General features: G+C 41.2%; 1 protein-coding gene across 1 annotated transcript in view; it reads right to left on the reverse strand.

Moving 5' to 3' along the window:
• ryr2a (ryanodine receptor 2a (cardiac)) overlaps positions 1-20,509 on the reverse strand; it is a 172,127-nt gene that overhangs the window by 84,899 nt on the left and 66,719 nt on the right. Inside the window, exons 43-61 of the mRNA XM_078279587.1 lie at positions 16,970-17,073; positions 16,246-16,381; positions 14,351-14,537; positions 13,932-14,043; positions 13,736-13,856; positions 13,322-13,491; positions 11,688-11,908; positions 11,054-11,144; positions 8,812-8,952; positions 7,984-8,147; positions 7,671-7,749; positions 7,424-7,513; positions 4,462-4,599; positions 4,281-4,358; positions 4,025-4,100; positions 3,777-3,900; positions 3,216-3,331; positions 1,607-1,671; positions 613-734 (exon numbers count right to left, since the gene is read on the reverse strand). Of these exons, the coding sequence (XP_078135713.1) occupies positions 613-734; positions 1,607-1,671; positions 3,216-3,331; positions 3,777-3,900; positions 4,025-4,100; positions 4,281-4,358; positions 4,462-4,599; positions 7,424-7,513; positions 7,671-7,749; positions 7,984-8,147; positions 8,812-8,952; positions 11,054-11,144; positions 11,688-11,908; positions 13,322-13,491; positions 13,736-13,856; positions 13,932-14,043; positions 14,351-14,537; positions 16,246-16,381; positions 16,970-17,073 (2,335 nt within the window). The remainder of the gene's footprint in view (positions 1-612; positions 735-1,606; positions 1,672-3,215; positions 3,332-3,776; positions 3,901-4,024; positions 4,101-4,280; positions 4,359-4,461; positions 4,600-7,423; positions 7,514-7,670; positions 7,750-7,983; positions 8,148-8,811; positions 8,953-11,053; positions 11,145-11,687; positions 11,909-13,321; positions 13,492-13,735; positions 13,857-13,931; positions 14,044-14,350; positions 14,538-16,245; positions 16,382-16,969; positions 17,074-20,509) is intronic.

A 20,509-nucleotide genomic window follows, 5' to 3' on the forward strand; every position in this document is an offset into this window, starting at 1 on the left:
GGTTCAAAATGATGTATGTACAAGTTGAAAATACAGAAATACTTTGGAGAAAGAACAACAATGGCGAAAAGTAAGACATGGGCTGTATTAGCTTGGACCAACGATGAGGTGAAACTGTTGCTGAAAGGTATGTAAAGCCCAGTTCAGACCAAAGATTCGCGACGAGACAAAACCATTTTAGAATTTTGCAGGGAAAAGTCGCAGCGGTCTGAACTGAACCGTCTCAGCTCGACTCGAGCCGGCTGATGGCTGTGTCGTCGTTTCCAAAGGTCTCAGTTTCTGCCCGTCCAGACTACAACGCAACCTTGGAGTTTCCAAACTTAAACAGCGTCAGCAGTGTTTCCAAATGTCTCTGTTTTAGAGTCTCGAAAATGCCAGAGTAGTGTGGACACGAGGCGTAATCGTAGCAAAATATTTTTAAACAAAAACATATATTAGTGTAGATGTAGCAAAAGAAAGATCAGGAAAATATAAAGGCCCACAGCCTTTCATACACATGTAGTCGATTAGAAACAGGCTCCAACATACAGTCAAGGTCTTATTCAACAAATAACCCGCAATACTGGCATCATTGGCTTTCTATCTTTCTATTGTGTCATTTGCCACACTCACCTGGTCACCATCTCTTTCTCCTTGTTGGAGGCGTGGCCTCCACTGCTGATTGGATGAATGGCTGTGGACAGGAAGTATAGCCTGTGGTTTTTAAAGTACTGATCCACCAACGGCAAGACGACCTGCAGGTAAATGGCATAGATACAAAATGAATACTTCTCTGTCTGTCGTTCAAAATAGAAGAAATAGAAGAAACGAGACCACCACCTTTTATAAAAACAAACTATTGTTTTTTGGACATTCCATGCACAGAATGTGTTTAATTTTACCACCGGTGAGTGGAATAAGAACATTGACCAATACAAAATACATTAAAGCTGTAAAAAAATAAATAAAAAAGAATTACATTAAAAAAATACATTTCTTTGTTTTAATTTCTCAGAAACACCCTGTTCACACTACTGTTACAAACAGGCTACTGTCCCCAGTGGTGGAATGTAACCAAGTACTGTACTTAAGTACAAATGTTAAGGTACTTGTACTTTACTTGAGTCTTTTCTTTTCATGCCACTTTCTACTTCTACTCCGCTATATTTCAGAGAGAAATATTGTACTTTTTACTCCACTACATTCATCTGTTACAGCTTTAGTTACTAGTTACTAGATTTCTGCACACAAAACACATGTAGTTTATAAAATACAATGTTTTATTATAAATTAAACTACCCAACAATATAACGGCCTACAACAACAGCTGAAATAATTAGTTGATTAAAGACTTAGTTGGTTAATAGAACTGTTTTGATTGTTTCCAGTTGCTAAAATGTGAGGATTTGTCTGCATTGAGTAGGACTTATACTGCATGCACAGTTTGGAAGAAGATGATCTGGAGTACTGTTACAGATTGGGTTGATGATTACTGCTGGATAAAATCATTTAGTTTGTATTGCACATTATTAGGCAAAGCTTTTCTCAAAAACAAACTCCAAGGTCAAAGTAAACACACCCAAACACCCAAGTGATTGATGAATCAAATAAAATGATTAGTTCTGACCTTTCCAAAGAACTTAATCTGCTGTTCATGAGGAATCTTCTCCCCCTTCGGTCTTGTTCCCAGATCTAAATGACGGACACGACACAATCAAAAACAATAAGGTCTGATAGTTGACAGCAGTGCATGCCGATGCAGTGGCCAGTAGCTCCCATGAACTGTGCTACAGTTTTCTTTTAATAAGTTAGGGTTAGTTGTATGGGTTGTATGGCCTACAACAGAGATCCACTCATCAACATCGGAGAATGAAGCGCAGGGATTGGATTAAGTGCAGCGGACTTTGAGACAATGACTGTCCACAGCAGATAATAGCTATGCTGGACCTAGGGCTGTTCCACTACCCAGCCTGCTCCTGGCTGTCAGGTCACAGGAAAGAGGAATGGATGAACTAGGACTCTGGCCCAGCAACGGGAGATAGGAGACTGTTGTGCCCACATCTGGCAGAGACGGGACTCCAGATCGGTGCGACAGAGCACAGGACTCCAGTGGGAGTAGGGGAGGCGGACTCTGTGTTTGCATCAGACATACTTGGTGTTCAAACATAGTCAAAGTTTTCATGTTAAGAAACCAGCCATATTATCTGCCTAGAGAATTCACCAGTGTTTTTGATACTGCTCTTCACATTCCTCCTGATGCAAATGCAAAAAAATGCACTACAGGAGTGCACAAGCAAGATTTTTATCTCATTCTCTGAAATATTTATGCGGTTCAATTTGTGGTGCAGAGTCCATTAAAAAGAATATTCAGTGTGGCAGCCAATAACCCCTTATTGAACACGGAAGTACTCTTGCAACTCAAAGTGTACATTTTCACACTGGTGTGGGCACACCATGTAATTAAGGAATTTATCCCATCACCTCTTTTCATGTTTATGGACTTAAGGCAGGTATAATCACAGTAGGACATAATATAGTATAATATATTACTAGTCCTGGGAGTTGGTCCTAAGGCTGTATGATGCATCCGTAGCATTAGTCATTCCCCATGCCTTTCCACCATGGTGTGTAGGTTGGCACAGAGAATAAAAGGGGTGACTGACACTTTATGTTGTGCTAGTGTGTCTTGTACAAAATCTCTCCACCACCTTTCAAAGGATGCTCCTTGCTGTCAATGCCGTCAAGTGTACACTGGGTGTTACTAAAATGTGCATGGCCTCGTCTAAAAACGAATGGTTTGTGTCGGCAAATTAAAACAACTATATATTGTGCTTTTTATAGGACTATCAGGTAGCTAACCACTCTGCAGTGTGTGTGTGTGTGTGTGTGTGTGTGTGTGTGTGTGTGTGTGTGCATGCGTGTGAATGAATTTCTATGGTCGCACTTGTATGCTTTTGTTTGTTTTTGTTGATTGTCTTGTTGTGTTTATTGTATTCTTTACTATTCATGCTTCGTTTTAATGTGTATGCTGTTGTTACCGTAAAGCACTTTGGGTTTACTTGTAATGAAAGGTGCTTTACAAATACAATTTATATTGACATTGTTGTTTTGGTAATTTGGCACCATCATCTTTGCACCAAAGTTCAGTTACATACAGCAGTTGGCATGAACATTGCATTACATTATTTCACAACTGTCATGTCTTCATTATTCTCGGAGTAACAGAAACGTCTTACCAAACTCCATCATGTGTTGGTGTGCCTGGTCTACGTATGTGATGAGCTGCTGGAGGAAGGTGTAGGCAAATCGTTTCTCTATAGCTGGAGTGTCCAGCTCCTGTGACTGCACACCTCTGGAAACAACATACACACTCTTAAAGGAATGATCTGCCAATTGGGGATTTTTTTTCATATTAAGCTAAACACACATCAGACCTTTCTCTTTGTCAAAGGTTAAAACATACCTTCCAACAACTGTAAATCCGTCTGATTTAACAGTTGTGTCTTGTTTATTTACCATTTTTAGATACTTGGAACCATTTCTTCACCAACAACAGAAAAGTGCACACAAAATCTCAAAAGTATTGATGCTATCCATCATTATACAACATGATATAACATGCCTATAGAATTGTTGGAAGGCATTTTTGGAAGGCTAAACACATCGCAAACCTTTCTACTGGGCACATGTAGAGATGGAATTGATATTACTTTGGGTCAGAGACAGTTCCTTAAGTGTGTGAAAACAAACCCAGGAAAGACACACACTATGAGTGTGTCATAGAGCCTACTTCCTACCTGGACACAGTGTAACCATTGATCTGGAGGAACTTGAGGACGTCTTGTGCTTTTTCTCTGTCTTTGGATTTCTCTTTGGCAGTCAGTGTATCGTAGGGAACCAGCAGAGGATGGTTTCCTCCACCTGGAGACAACAGCAACACAGCAGAATGGAAAACAAAGCTACACCACAAAATAAAGTTGGTGGTGATGGCATAAAAGGAAAAGGTTTTGGGATGCACAGTGTGTATTTGTTGTGCTATATTCACCTTTGGCTTCCAGCTCCATTTTCTTTTTCCTGGCCCAGGTATTATGATAATTCTCTGCAAGCAGCTCTGCCATAGACTGGAAAAACACAATGTTGAACACTGCACATATCAATTTATCCATCGATCCATAATATCTTCAAGTTTCTATACTGGTATCAATACTGCTTCTTTGTGCTACAACAGCCCAGTTTAACCTCAGGGATCCAACAACTTTCTCATTTACTTGTTTTGTCTTTTTGTGTATGCAGTAACCTACCTGCATGTCTCTGGACAGGGTAACATTGCTCATATCAATGGGTCTGGGGCTGAAAGCTGGAGCTCCTTCAAAAGACTGCTGTGGAAGACAGTATATATACAATATATTGATGTCACTTTTTTCCCTTTTTCTTATGCATGTGTAATTGTGTGTGTGTGTGTGTGTGTGTGTGTGTGTGTACCTGGCTGGCCTGTGATATCCTCCTGGACTTGTTGTGGAGGCTGGCAGGGTCGCCCTCTCTGATCCTGTCGATGCTCCAGCCCCACGACAGCATGGTCTTCAGAGACTCTCTGACTGGCCAGCAGTACGCCTCCTTATCCTGCAAGATTACACCCAAACTTTAGACAAAAGTTGACAGTGAGTCAGTGCTTTTACAAAAACTGCAATAAACCATGAGATACTGTCACCTATCAAAATATAGGTGAGTGCAAAGTCTCCAAGCTACAGTATTTCCTTGCCATGATTCCGAAAAAATGATTTCCAGGACATTTTCAGTGGCATGCAGCTGCTTTCTATGGAGTAATACAGTCCTCTCACTGCACTGCAAGTCATTAAAAAGACCTGTGCACAATCTATGCCTATAGATAGATAGATAGATAGATAGATACTTTATTCATCCCAAGGGAAATTTTAGGCCTCCAGTAGCTTAGACAACAATAACACAACAAATACACATACACACATATATCTCACATACATAAAAATCACTCACAGAAAATTAAAGAGTTAAAGGTGCTAAGGTAGACTGTGTGCAATGGTGGTAGTGCAAAAGAGAACAGTGCAGGGATTGATCAGTGCAATAGCTTATTTTTAAATATTAACTATTACTATGAAAAGACAAGAATGTAAACCTAACAGAATTAGACTTGCTTGATAGAAAAGAAATAATATATGTTAAGAACAATATATAACAGGGAATAAGTTATAAGATGTATATGTTATGACCAGAGTCCAGATTGTGTAGGAGGGCTAATATAGCCTATAAGACAGTCAGATGTACAGCAGACAGAGATATAATGGTGGTAGCTGAAAAGTCCATTTCTCCCCTCCCCCTTTGTGTGGTATTGAAGAGTTGGATGGCCCTGGGGACAAAGGACTTCCTTACCCTGTCTGTTGAGCATGACAGTGACAGAAGTCTGCCACTGAACATGCTCTTCTGTTTGAAGAACGTGCTGTGTAGTGGGTGGCGGTCATTGTCCATGATTGCCAGCAACCTACTCATGGTCCGTTTCTCAGCAGTTGCTGTGAGTGACTCCAGCTCAATGCCAACAACAGCGGCAGCTTTCCTTACCAGCCTATTCAGTCGCCCAGCATCTCTCTTCTTAATGCTGCCTCCCCAGCACACCACAGCATAAAACAGGACACTGGCAATGACTGACTGGTAGAACATCCAGAGGATCTTACTGCAGACATTGAATGACCTCAGCCTCCTCAGGAAGTAAAGCCGACTCTGCCCTTTCCGATACAGCGCATCCGTGTTGGCTGACCAGTCCAGTTTGTTGTCCATGTGTACCCCCAGGTACTTATATGTGCTGACCACCTCCACATTGACCCCTTCAATGGAGACTAGTGGCATATGTGGTTTAGATCTCCTAACATCCACCACCACCTCCTTGGTCTTTGTTGCGTTCAGCTGCAGATGGTTGAGCCTGCACCATTGCACAAAGTCATCCACCAGGTTCCTGTACTCGTCCTCCTGTCCATCCCTGATACACCCCACAATTGCAGCGTCATCCGAAAACTTCTGCATGTGGCATGACTCAGAGTTGTAGCTGAAGTCAGAAGTGTACAGGGTGAACAGGAACGGTAAAAGCACAGTCCCCTGAGGCACTCCGGTGCTACAGATCGCAGTCTCTGAGAAACAGTCCTTCAGCCTGATGAACTGTGGTCTCTCTGTCAGGTAGTCTGTTATCCAGGATACCAGGTGAGCATCAACCCCCATCTGCACAAGCTTGTCTCTCAATCTGACAGGCTGAATGGTGTTCAAGGCGCTAGAGAAATCAAAGAACATGATTCTCACAGCACTTTTCCCCTTGTCCAGATGAGATTGCTCTCTGTGCAGTAGGTATATGATGGCATCGTCCACGCCCACCTTTTCCTGGTATGCAAACTAGAGCTGGTCGAGTGAGTGGCTGACTTGGGGTGTGTAAGGGTAAAATAATACATTTTAAAATGCCCTGTTCTTCAATTATCACCCTTTCTTCGATGAGTCAGTTAAAGGTTTGGTTTGGTCTTTTGGCAAACAAATCAAAATGAAAGGTGCCCTGTGGGGTTGTCTTGTAAACAAACAAGTTTACATTCAGTGTTACTCACCAAAACACGGCATGCATATCCTTGAGCTCTCACAAACGAGTTGAATGTATTTCCTTGCTCGTATTGCATCGTATCTGCATTGTTTGCATCCATGTTAACTACCTTGCATTCTTGTCTTTGCTGGCGCATTGCTACATATTGTGGCACGTTACGGCCACCCTTTGACCTGTGTCCTTGTGCCCGTGCATGAAACAAACATAACAGGGAACCAATCATACAAAAATTTCTCCATAGCACTACTAGGGTTCAGAAACATCACAGGTTACCTTTAGTCAAACTACAGCCATGGTAGGCCACTGCTTGGGCCAACAGTGGCCTCAATCTGACTTGCCTAGTGTACCATAAGGCCTCCTGCACACTGGCTACGTGGCGTGAGCATGTCAGCTGCGTGGCGTGTCCGTTTTTATTTCGGCACCCATGTTAACAACGCACGTCTCAGGCGCGGCTTGAGCTGCGCCGAAAACGCGACGCCTATTTTTCACGCGACACACAAGTGTGTTGGAAGCGTTTCCAGGCAAAATAGAATACGAAAAGATATTTATTTGTCATTTTGACACAAATACATTTAATAAATGACATTTTGATGTTTGAAAGTCTCTAGGTTTTGACATAAATGCAGATATAAATGTAATTAAAAATAATAATAATAAATAATTATCGATTTTCAAATATTGCACCTGTCAATACAGTGCACATCTGGTGATACTGTGCTGTGACACAGCTGAATACTCCAACATTCAGATACCTGGTTAAGTTAAAAGTTAACATATGACAATTTTGCAAAACAATGAGAAAAAGAAGCCAGACTCAGACAGCTGCATGCAGACTACCTTCTCAGAGATGCCTTTGTATGGCTTCAGTAAAGGGTGGCTCTTGGAGATTTCACATATCTGTTCCCCATATGACCAGCCATTGGAAAACTATAAAACATACATAAGAGATATTTTAAAATTCATTCAATTTCCATAATATAACTACTAAGACGTCAGTTTATTGCACCTTAAAACAAATCAGTAACAGGACTACCATCATTTCACGCTTGACTTGAGAACCTCATGTGACCTACCACCTCCTTACCTTTTCTATACACCACTTCTCATGGCTGTGCTCTGCATATCTGGTTATGAAATAGTCCAGTTTCTCTGGGACAGTCACACTGATGAAGACAGGAAAAAAAACTCAAATTCATGTATGTGGGGTCACCTGCTGTCATGGCTGATCCGAACTGCCCCAAACCGACAACAATTAATTCCTTATTAATTAATTACAGTACATCATTGGATTTGACTAATTTTCTACTTTCCTACTTGCAACTTTATAAAAATCTGAATGTGTATCTGCACGAAAACTAACTTTAGAAATTGAACTTTCTAATAAATATGTTGTATACTTGGTAGTGTCTGCAGGCTGCGGAGTGAAGTTTCCCTCTGAGTCCATGGACGACTGTTTCTCCATCATGGCCATGTAGTTGGACTCCATGTAGTCTGGAGGAAGAGCTCCAGCCACAGCACTGAGACATGGCAACGCCAACTTGAACAGCTCCTGGTCATACCGCTACATCATCAAAACACATACACAGTTTGCTGCTTTATACATCATTGGAAAGCACTGTTGTGCTTACAGTACACTGCAGAGCACAGGCCTTTTATTTGGGTCAGCTACATACCTACAGTCAGTACTAATTTTATGATCATAGCAGTATTCAGGTTTTGGGTGTTTATCACATAATTTGAACATTCTTTATGGCAATTAAGTTTGTCCGCCTGTGTTTAAAATGTTGTCTGTGTCTCTGGAGGAATTTTGTCAAGTCTGAGAAAATAACTCTGATGATGTCATAGTGATGTCAGAAAGGTCTTCTCAGCTTGAGCTTTGAGAGTTAACATTTATAAAGAAACAACGGCTTTACAAACTGGAGGTATGGGGTTTGAAAGACGTGACCATTTACCAAGTAGGAAAGGTCTAACAAATAGATGCTACAGTATGCTTGCATCATGGGAAATGTAGGATCAGCTCGACCCCTACTGGGCACTAAAAGTCATGACAGCTCAGCCTCTACTGCTTCGATCTGTCCCTTGTGATTGCCTAAACTTTATGGAAGTGCAAAACTAAATTAGGAGTACCCCTTACACATTCACAGATTTTATATATCACCTAACTCATTTCTTTTTCATTTAATGTTTTATGAAAACAAAAAAATAGGCCTTAACTAGAGCCTTACCTTGCGTGAGAGAGCATCAAATATTCCCCAGAACAGTTTCCTGGAGAGGTGCAGCTCTTCATCTGATGCAGCTCCAAAGCTGCCCCAGCCTCCAGCCAGGCAGTAATACTTCCAGCAACGCTCATAGTGATTGGTCAACAGCTGGGTAAAGTCAAGAGGACATTCATCATCCGTCTGCTGCCTTTAAGAACCATTTTTAATAAAACAGTGCAGCTGATGGTACTGTACAAATTCACAGAGCAAGATCACTTGTCCATAATCATATATCATATTTTAGTAGTCAGAAATCAGAGATGCTGATTCAAAGTAAATTTGTTGTTAACAAATGTATTAGATTAAATATATGTTCTGAGTGTGTTGTAGAAGGTAACTTCTATTATACACACAATTATCAACTTTTTTTTTAACATTGAAGTCAATGAGAGCATGCTTCAAATCCTTAAAATCTTCTTCCGCTCCCAAAATATTCAGCTCCTTTGTACTTTCACCTACAGACACCAAACAAACTTTGAAATGTTCACAGAAGCTTCAGGTATTAGATTATATCTTTTCAGTTTGATATCTTTTACAGTTTTTGTGAAAAAGCTGTTTAAGTTTAGTGATCATTTCAGGATTTTTCTGAGTTTCTAATGAGTGTGTGTTGGGGCCAGCTAGAGTGGATGATGTCATCGCCAGAGCACAGAGCCTTAAAAAAATGATCTTTGTCCCTTCTCTATAAATTGCTCTCACGCCCACAATATCTACTTGTCATACACAATTTATACATCAAAACGTAGGTATTTTTGTCTAGTTTCAGGCAATGTGCTCAGTTATGCGATATGACTTATACTTTTGGCTCGGTGAGCTTCCACATGACAAGAGTTCCACATGTTCCTCCATTCGCTGCCCTGTTTAACATTCTCCACATTTCTGAGCGAAACGCAGAGCGAACCACTTTTTTTAAATCGCTGATATGCCCACATTTTTAAGTTTATCAACATAAATTTTACATGAATACGTTCACAAAGGCCTTGTGGTGGTCACGATTACATCATTTCACTGATACCCCTTATCGTTTTAGCAGTCTGAGCCTTTATTTGAGAGCTTGCTCTGTGTCTTTGAATAGCTCCAGTGGGGCACAGCTGACAGTTTCAGCAGGTGACACGGTCGTTAACCTGATTAAAGATCAAAGAGAGCTCATCACAGACTTCAAAGGGTGTTTTCACTGGTCATACGTTACCATGACAACCCTTTCACAGACAGTCAACTTGAATACTACAGGCAGTAATATGAACATTAGTCTATATCTTTTGCGTTCCACTTCTGTCTGTCTGTCTCTGTCTGTCTCTCTCTGTCTGTCTCTGTCTCTCACTGTCTGTCTGTTTCTCCCTGTCTCTGTCTGTCTGTTTCTCCCTGTCTCTGTCTCTCTCCGTCTGTCTGTCTCTGTCTCTCTGTCTGTTTATGTTTCTCCCCGTCTCTGTCTGTCTGTTTCTCTCTGTCTCTGTCTGTTTCTGTTTCTCCCTGTCTCTGTCTCTGTCTGTCCCTGTCTCTCTGTTTGTTTCTCTCTGTCTCGGTCTGTCTGTCTCTGTCTGTCTGTCTGTTTCTGTTTCTTGTTTTTTATTCCCTCGTCTGTACTTTTTCTGGCTCTCTGTAACTTCTGCATACATTCAGCTATTAAAACCATTCAACTTTTAAAATGTTCAGCTCTTTCAGCTAATGATAGGACTTTTTTCTACTATTTATACTTTTTTAAATATTAAGAAATTTCCAGGTAATTCATTTCAACTTTCATCTTTGACAGTATTACAGTTCATCTTCCAGCTTTTCTAACAATGTATTTTAGCTCTTCACTTATTTAGGTAATTAGCTTCCATCTCTGACAATTTTCTAGATTTTTCAGCAATGCGGTGCAATGCATTTTTCATACAATTTGTTTCATATTACTGCATATGGGAGTCATTATCAGTTAGAAAATATACTCAGACCTCACAATGTTCTACATATTTTGTCATTTTTCAACTTTTAACAATTCAGTTTAGCGTCAACTTTTAACTTTTAAATGAAATTCATACTTATTAAAACGATTTCCACTTTTTCAACTACTCTCACTACTTCAACTTCTTCTTATGGATTTAAGCTATTCATCCAGTCTAGCTTTAGCAATTCAGCATTCCCACGCATTTTCTGCGGGAAATGCATTTTCTAGTTTCAAAAGCTCTTTGGAATTGATTGGGCGCAGATAGAACTGCACATTGTTTCTCACCTTCAGAGGCATCTTGGTGTGTTCATTAAGCAGAGGAACGTCAAACACAAGCCTCCTCAGCAGATGCTGCATCATTGAAGGCCTCAGCTTACTGCACATTAATAAGATGATGTACATTAGTTGGTTATTTCCACTGCCACACAGAAACAGTAACAACTGTGTAGACAGATCAGATCACATTAGACAAAACACAAGAAAAACACACAGGGGAACTGCTTTACAAAGATACATGAACAAAATTAGTATGGAAATTAAATACATGAACATACATTGTAGCAGCAATAGTCAAGTTGAAGCCAGAGCTGTTAACAGTTAAGCAAACTTAAAATGAGAAGAAGATGGTGATGCTCTTAAAATGTAGTTTAAATAATTAAACTCAAATTTTTAGTTTGGCTGAAGTTCATCATGGGTGTGTGAGTTCTAAACTAAAGCTTAAATAATGATTATGTCTACCATATTTGGTTTTATTTTGACAGTATACGTTTTATAATATGTATTACATTAGATACCAAATCAACACCACTTGTCAGAATCTTACAATGCTCTCCTGTTAACCCCTCCCATGTGTTTTTACAATAACTTACTTTCTCACATGCATGTCTATTTTGCTTTTGGGTTTTCATTCCAGTCTTACCCACAAACAGCCAGCAGACACTCCTCTATGGCGTCCCTCTGGGCCTTGGTGAGGCAGCAGCCTTTGGACAGGCGGTAAACCGTGTGGAGGAGGGAGTCGATCAGTGAGGCGAACGGCTCCGTCCCCGCAAACAGTGGAGCACATTTAGTCAGGAGAGGTAACACGGCTGTACACAGATATCTGTTGAGGGCGAGTGCCATGTCTGTGGCACTGAGAGCAACCTGACACAAATACAGAGACAGAAGAAGAGAGGAGAGATTGAGAAAACACTATTTTTGTGAGCAGTCAGATTTGATGTGGGAAAAATGTATATATAAGGACATTGGACTAAAGAGGAGCAGTGTGTGTTTGTGGCTGGGAAAGACTACAGGTCTTTCCAAGAAAATGCCACCCTAAACACAACAACCCACATACTAGTTGGACTATTAGGGCCCTATTTTAACGATCTAAGGGCATGGCGTGAAGCGCCTGGCGCAGGTGCGTTTAGGGTGTGTACGAATCCACTTTTGCTAGTTTAACGGCAGAAAAAAGGGTCCGTGCATCTGTTCAGAATAGTCAACTCAAACTACTGAGACTTTTAAAAAAGAACTAAAAACATTTCTTCTTAGCAGAACTTATGAGTTTTGATTAATCCTGCAAGTCGTTGCACTGTCTATTTGTATTTTATATTGATGTTCTTACCATGCTTTTATGATCTTAACTGTAGCACTTTGAGATTTGCTCCAAATGTAAAGTGCATTACAAATAAAAATATATTACTATTATTATTATTATTAACTATGTCTACATTTTATAACACATCTCTTACATCTCAACTTCAAAATAAACATCTTAGTGGCAACCAATGACTTTTATTTAATGGATGCCTGATTATGGCGTGCATAAATGAGGTAAAAAATGCCCTCAGTGGGCAGCAGTACCAGCTCAGTTGGTAGAGCAGGCACCCATACGTGAGGTTTACTCCTCGGCGCAGTGGGCCCAGGTTTGACTCCGACCTGCGGCCCTTTTCTGCATGTCATTCCCCCCCTCTCTCTCCCCTTTCATGTCTCCAGCTGTCCTGTCAAAAATAAAGGCTGAAAATGCCCAAAAACTAATGTTTAAAAAGAAGAAAAAAAATGCCCTCAGAAGGCTGCATTCAAGAAAATGTGGTGTGTTTTTGATTTTGTGAATTCTGCAGTAACACAGTTTATAATATATCATAATAAATTAAGGTAGTTTTTGATAGATGTACTCTGTTTAAGTTACTTTTTTTTATTTGCTTGCCCTTTTTTCAGGATGTGCCATTTAAACTGATGTTCTGGACACAAAACAGTGACAAATATCCCCTCTTGGTTTTTCAGAGCCTTTTCACTGACAACAGCTGCCTGCTGCTGCTGGAAACAATGTTGATGAGAGCAGTGAGACTCAACTAAAACAGTAAAGTTGCAGGCTGTAAAACCATAACAATTATCAGATAGACTGAAAAGTGGAGTTGAGGGGAACAGCAGTTGCAGTGATAACTGGGTTCATCACTATCTGCGACACCTTTCATATTACACAGTAGTTTTACCCACTTTTAACATAAAAAATATAAATTAGAGCTATTTTTAAAAAATATCAAAGAACAGAGAAACAGCGTTTTCTCTCTCTCTCACCGTGTCCAGAGACGCAGCAGCTCTCAGGTCTGGTAAGAAGCCGACTTCCAGCAGGTGTAGCAGGAAATTTTGGTCTTCTATACCGTAGACTCTGTCCAGGAACAGGACCATGGCTGCTTTATGGTCCGGACAAAAACCTGCTGACATGTCTGGCTCCACCACCAACCCATCTATGCATGCAGAGGCAAACACATAAGACACAACACACACACACACACACACACACACACACACACACACACACACACACACACACACACGCAAGATTAAAGTCAAGATTTTACAATCAACCGAGTGACTGCTTTTTATTTGTGTTTGCATATTCAAATCTTATATTCCATACTGGACCTTTTTAAAATCAGGATTACTGTGTTATGCATGTCAGATAGGTATGGTGCTAGAGGGTCTGCTTACCTTTAGCCACGTTGGGCATGGAGAAAGGAATGCTGATGACTCCCACCAGGTCTTCAATAGGAATCAGAGACCTCAGAATGGCTCTGATACGGATCGCTTCACCTTTACCAGCATGAATTAACTGATATAAAATGGATAAGGTTAGTGTGAGTATCTATGAGTCTGTGTGTCTGTGTGTTTGTGTGTTGTCACTCACATGCATCTCTGGAGCACAGCGGCCTAGCAGGTCAATGAGCGCAGCATAGAAGGTCATGATGGCATTCCCCATGTGGATGGTATCATCTTCCTCTTCCTCTAGCATGTCACTGCTACACACACACACACACACACACACACACACACACACACACACACACACACACAGTACAACTCATTTCTCTCCATTCAGTGTTCACAAATCGGGAATGAATAATACATGTGTTTCGGCTGGAACAGATATCATGTGGGTATTTACAATAGCACTGATCTATTGAACTATACATTACTTCTAGAGGAGTAAATATAGTGTATAGTAAATAACAAGTCACTGTAACTGTAAAAAAAGGATGTTATTTTTCTAGAACCCTATGATCTAATACTATAAGAGAAAAACAATGAGCGAGGATGTTGTCTTACAGTGTGTTGCTGCTCTCAGATGTAGGAGAGGGACCATCCCTGGAGAGATCCTGAGAGATCTTAATGGCTTCCTCCATCGCTGCCAACAACCCATCCCCACCCTCACCCCGAAGGGCGGGGCCAAAACATTCTGGTCGGCGAATCAGAAGCCTCACCACAACATTGGCGTTCTCCTCCACGCTTTCACCTGGCCACAGAACAGTAGAGGTGTTCATGACAACATACTGTACAATACATATTCCAAACCCCAATTCCCCAATTCCAATGAAGTTGGGACGTTGTGTAAAACGTAAATAAAAACAGAATACATTAATTTGCAAATCCTTTTCAATCTATATTCAATTGAATACACTTCAAAGACAAGATATTTAATGTTCAAACTGATAAACTTTTTTTTGCAAATCTTCACTCATTTTGAATTTGATGCCTGCAACACGTTCCAAAAAAGCTGGGACAGGGGCAACAAAAGACTGGGAAAGTTAAGGAATGCTCAAAAAACACCTGTTTGGAACATTTCACAGGTCAACAGGTTAATTGAAAACAGGTGAGTGTCATGATTGGGTATTAAAGGAGCATCCCCAAAAGGCTCAGTCGTTCACAAGCAACGATGGGGCGAGGTTCACCACTTTGTGAACAACTGCGTGAGCAAATAGTCCAATAGTTTAAGAACAATGTTTGGAAGGAATTTAGAGATTTCATCATCTACAGTCCATAATATCATCAAAAGGTTCAGAGAATCTGGAGAAATCTCTGCACGTAAGAGACAAGGTCCAAACCAACATTGAATGCCCGTGACCTTCGCTCCCTCAGCACCACTGTCATTATTATGTAAAGGATATTACCACGTGGGCTCAGGAACACTTCCATTGTCAGTCAACACAGTTTGTCACTACATCTACAAGTGCGAGTTAAAACTCTACCATGCAAAGCGAAAGCCATATATCAACAACACCCAGAAACGCCGCTGGCTTCTCGGGGCCCGAGCTCATCTGAGATGGACTGACACAAAGTAGAAAAGTGTGCTGTGGTCTGATGAGTCCACGTTTCAAATTGTTTTTGGAAATCATGGACCTCATGTCCTCCGGGCCAAAGAGGAAAAGGACCATCCAGATTGTTATCAACGCAAAGGTCAAAAGCCAGCTTCTGTGATGGTATGGGGGTGTGTTAGTGCCCATTACATGCACATCTGTGAAGGCACCATTAATGCTGAATGGTACACACAGGTTTTGGAGCAACATATGCTGCCATCCAAGCAAAGTCTTTTTCAAGGACGTCCCTGTTAATTTCAGCAAGACAATGCCAAGCCACATTCTGCACGTGTTACAACAGCGTGGCTTCGCAGTAACAGAGTGTGGGTACTAGACTGGCCTGCCTGCAGTCCAGACCTGTCTCACACTGAAAATTTACGAAGCGCAAAATACGACAACGGAGTCCCCGGACTGTTGAGCAACTGAAGTCGTACATCAGGCAAGAATGGGAAAGAATTCCACCTACAAACTTCAATTAGTGTCCTCAGTTCCCAAATGCTTATTGAGTGTTGTTAAAAGGACAGGTGATGTAACACAGTGGTAAACATGCCCGTCCCAGCTTTTTTAGAACTTGCTGCAGGCATCAAATTCAAAATGAGTGAATATTTGCAAAGAAACAACAAAGTTTATCAGTTTGAACATTAAATATCTTGTCTTTGTAGTGTATTCAATTGAGTATAGATTAAAAGGATTTGCAAATCATTGTATTCCATTTTTATTTACGTTTTACAAACATCCAAACTTCATTGGAATTGGGGTTTGTACAATGATAAAGAGGGACAACAGTTTCTTGTTGAAAATATCAGATTTGACTGCCGATATAGTCAGCGATGAGAAAAGAGACTTGATGATCGCTCAAATGTTCACCGTTACAGAAGACAGCAAAGCGCAGGAAGTCGAGGTAGCGTTCACCCTCCACAGGGTTCCAGCCAATGTCGGGGTATCCATTACGCACCAGCATCACACAGCTCTGCAGCCCACAGCCGGCCAGGTACTGCACCACCTGCACAAGCAGACAAAGGGACATGTTTTTATACCGCATATGATTCGCTACGTAACTTAATTAAAAAATGAAAACATCTAAGCACACCTGAGGTTTATCTGACAAAAAAACCTCAAATGTGTTTCTAATATGTAGTCCACCCACATTTGTATAATTGATGTATATTATACATATATATATTATGTATATAAACACCTCTCATTATAACACAATACATATCCGCACAAACGACGCCCAAATAAATAAATAATAACTGTCAAATTTAATTAATTCAATCGTTTTAACAGTTTCAACAAAAACTGTACATTAGACTCTTCATGAAAGGAGGCTTTATTGCAGGATTAGACTGCATTAGTTTTAGCCAGGTGGTCCTGATACACTGGCTAGTGTATCAGGAGTATATTAAAAATAGCAGCAACCAACGCGTAGCAGCACTAACATAACGTAACAGCCTTCTTCAGGTTTAGGCATTTAGTTGTGATGGTTAAGGTAAGAGGTTAGGAAATGCATTATGTAAATAAGTGTGAGTGAGTGTGTGTGTGTGTGTGTGTGTGTGTGTGTGTGTGTGTTAATGTTTGTCATCCTCACTTTCTCCAGGTCTGGCTCTCTTAAAGCCAGGGCCAATTCATTATTATCCATGACCGATGCTGCAGCAACATCCAGAGGAGTAGAACCTCGCATGGAAGGAGAGGCTGAGGAGAGGAGAGAAGGGAAGGAGAGGAAAGGGAAGGGGAGAGGAGAAGATGATCATATAAATACACCTAGGAGAATAGGGAGTCTATTGACAATAAAACAGAGGTGTATCTGTTCCTGGATACAGCACTGTTGGATACACAGCACTCAGACAGCCAATGTGTGAGCAAAAAGAGATGGAGCTGTAAAACAAATTAGGTTTCGCAATGTACCCAAACCCTCGTCAGAAAACAGCACACAGCTTCTCTTTGTGCACACATGAGCATGCTGGGAGAAAACACCCCCCAGCAGCGGGGAAGGAGCGAGCAGAGGATCTCCTTTTTCAAACATATGAGGATTTCTTGTGCGTGTGTCACATACTGTCTGCATTCATCTTCTTGTATCCAGTACCTGTCACACTGTCACACCTGTCTGTGTATATGCGGCCTCAAGAGCTTTTCACACGGGGAGCGATTGTCGCGCCTCGTAATTCATATTCAATGGGAGGCGAGCGGGCAGGTAGGGGGGCGCCGGCAGTTTGACAGGCGACGGGACATGCGGGCACAATCCCGTGAAACTGTCGCATTCGTGCTCGTCACGCGCACACGCCCGCCCACTGCAAGAGTTGAATTGTGTTGAACTTTTCCCCACGCGAGTGACGCGCAGCGCAAATCAATGAACGAGAGACTGATTCTTGCTGCTTGTGAGTTCCCTAAAATATAAACCTGTTTTCTAAACAGTTATCAGAACATAGACAGCCGGGCTTCTGCTTGTCACAGCATCGGCACAAGATGAGCTTTATCAGGTAACGTCAGCAATTATGACAATGCTAATTTAGCTAACTTTAGCTATCAACAATAACAGTCTGTGGTTAGGAAAGACTAGGATTACCACTGTTAGTTACAAATGGACCTGTGATTAGGGATACATGATACCACAGTCAGCTAATGTCATTCAGTTGTACGGCAGGGATACAGTAGTGCACAGAATCTCCATGGTTACCACACATTGATCGCCTGGCGTTAACTCACGGAGCGTTGTCCTTCACATGAGGAGCGTGGTAGACCCCGCAGATCCACGCGACTACGCAGGCAAAGTGTCGGCCCCCCCCCCCCATATCACTACACATCTGCTTGGTCAAAGTGTTGTGTTTTTCCTGTAAAGTTTACTGCATGACTAACAACGTGTTGTGGACTACAAGCGGCCACTGTATCAGCTCTTGTTCTTTACAATTTATATTAGAGAGAAAGCTTTTCACTGCACATTGTGCTGGTTTGACTGTGTGTATCAAATGCAATGTAAGTGAATCAAATCATTATTATTTTATATAATATACAGGTGCTGGTCATATAATTAGAATATCATGAAAAAGTTGATTTATTTCAGTAATTCCATTCAAAAAGTGAAACTTGTATAATGTATATATTCATTCCACACAGACTGATATATTTCAAGTGTTTATTTCTTTTACTTTTGATGATTAGAACTGACAACTAATGAAAACCCCAAATTCAGTATCTCAGAAAATGAGAATATTGTGACAAGGTTCAATATTGAAGACACCTGGTGCCATACTCTAATCAGCTGATTAACTCAAAACACCTGCAAAGGCCTTTAAATGGTCTCTCAGTCTAGTTCTCTAGGCTACACAATCATGGGGAAGACTGATGACTGGACAGCTGTCCAAAAGACGACCATTGACACCTTGCACAAGGAGGGCAAGACACAAAAGGTCATTGCTAAAGAGGCTGTCTGTTCACAGAGCTCTGTGTCCAAGCACATTAATAGAGAGGCGAAGGGAAGGAAAAGATGTGGTAGAAAAAAAGTGTACAAGCAATAGGGATAACCGCACCCTGGAGAGGATTGTGAAACAAAACCCATTCAAAAATGTGGGGGGGATTCACAAAGAGTGGACTGCAGCTGGAGTCAGAGCTTCAAGAAGCACCACGCACAGACGTATGCAAGACATGGGTTTCAGCTGTCGCATTCCTTGTGTCAAGCCACTCCTGAACAAGACACAGCGTCAGAAGTGTCTCACCTGGGCTAAAGACAAAAAGGACTGGACTGCTGCTGAGTGGTCCAAAGTTATGTTCTCTGATGAAAGTACATTATTTCCTTTGGAAATCAAGGTCCCAGAGTCTGGAGGAAGAGAGGAGAGGCACAGAATCCACGTTGATTGAAGTCCAGTGTAAAGTTTCCACAGTCAGTGATGGTTTGGGGTGCCATGTCATCTGCTGGTGTTGGTCCACTGTGTTTTCTGAGGTCCAGGGTCAACGCAGCCATCTACCAGGAAGTTTTAGAGCACTTCATGCTTCCTGCTGCTGACCAACTTTATGGAAATGCAGACTTCATTTTCCAACAGGACTTGGCACCTGCACACAGTGCCAAAGCTACCAGTACCTGGTTTAAGGACCATGGTATCCCTGTTCTTAATTGGCCAGCAAACTCGCCTGACCTTAACCCTATAGAAAATCTATGGGGTATTGTGAAGAGGATGATGCGATGCTCCAGACCCAACAATGCAGAAGAGCTGAAGGCCACTATCAGAGCAACCTGGGCTCTCATAACACCTGAGCAGTGCCACAGACTGATGGACTCCATGCCACGCCGCATTGCTGCAGTAATTCAGGCAAAAGGAGCCCCAACTAAGTACTGAGTGCTGTATATGCTCATACTTTTCATGTTCATACTTTTCAGTTGGCCAACATTTCTAAAAATCCTTTTTTGTATTGGTCTTTTTGATTTTTGTTATCAAAATTTAAAGAAACACTTGAAATATCAGTCTGTGTGGAATGAATGTATACATTATACAAGTTTCACTTTTTGAATGGAATTACTGAAATAAATCAACTTTTTCATGATATTCTAAGTATATGACCAGCACCTGTATAATGTGTTTCAGAGGAAAAGAACACCATCATATGTACATTTGTTTGAGAATCGGTACGTTTAGTTGAAAATAATCTTAACTCAAGGGCCAGTAGTATTTCTTTTAGGAACTTTCAGCTGCACCTCATGGTCTTCATCAGTGAAGGAAGTTTGCTCAGTTGTCATGGAGATGGCTCAGTTTGTTCACAAAGTATGGCACTTTGGTACTTAGGCTCTATGCGCATGCTGCATGGTAACAACTAAGAAAACTCTATATGCTGATGAAGACCATGGCTGTGACCCTCTTTTTTAACTATCTAGTGTGCTATATTTACTGTCTGCCATGTTATTTTATTCTACAGCTGTCAGCAATGACGCAAAAGATGATGAATGATTAGTGTCCAAACTCTCAATCTACAGCTCTCTGTTGGGTTAACGGTTGAGTGTCTATAATTGGGAGTAATGCATGTGTGTTCAAGGGAGTGATTTTAGACAGTCCTTGACATCATGAGAAACCTATTCTTGCCCAGGTCACGAATGAACTATCACGCTCAACAGCGGAGAAGTAAAAACAAGACATCACACATA

Source organism: Sander vitreus, chromosome 21 (genome assembly GCF_031162955.1).
Source record: "Sander vitreus isolate 19-12246 chromosome 21, sanVit1, whole genome shotgun sequence".
NCBI classification, from domain to species: Eukaryota; Metazoa; Chordata; class Actinopteri; order Perciformes; family Percidae; genus Sander; species Sander vitreus.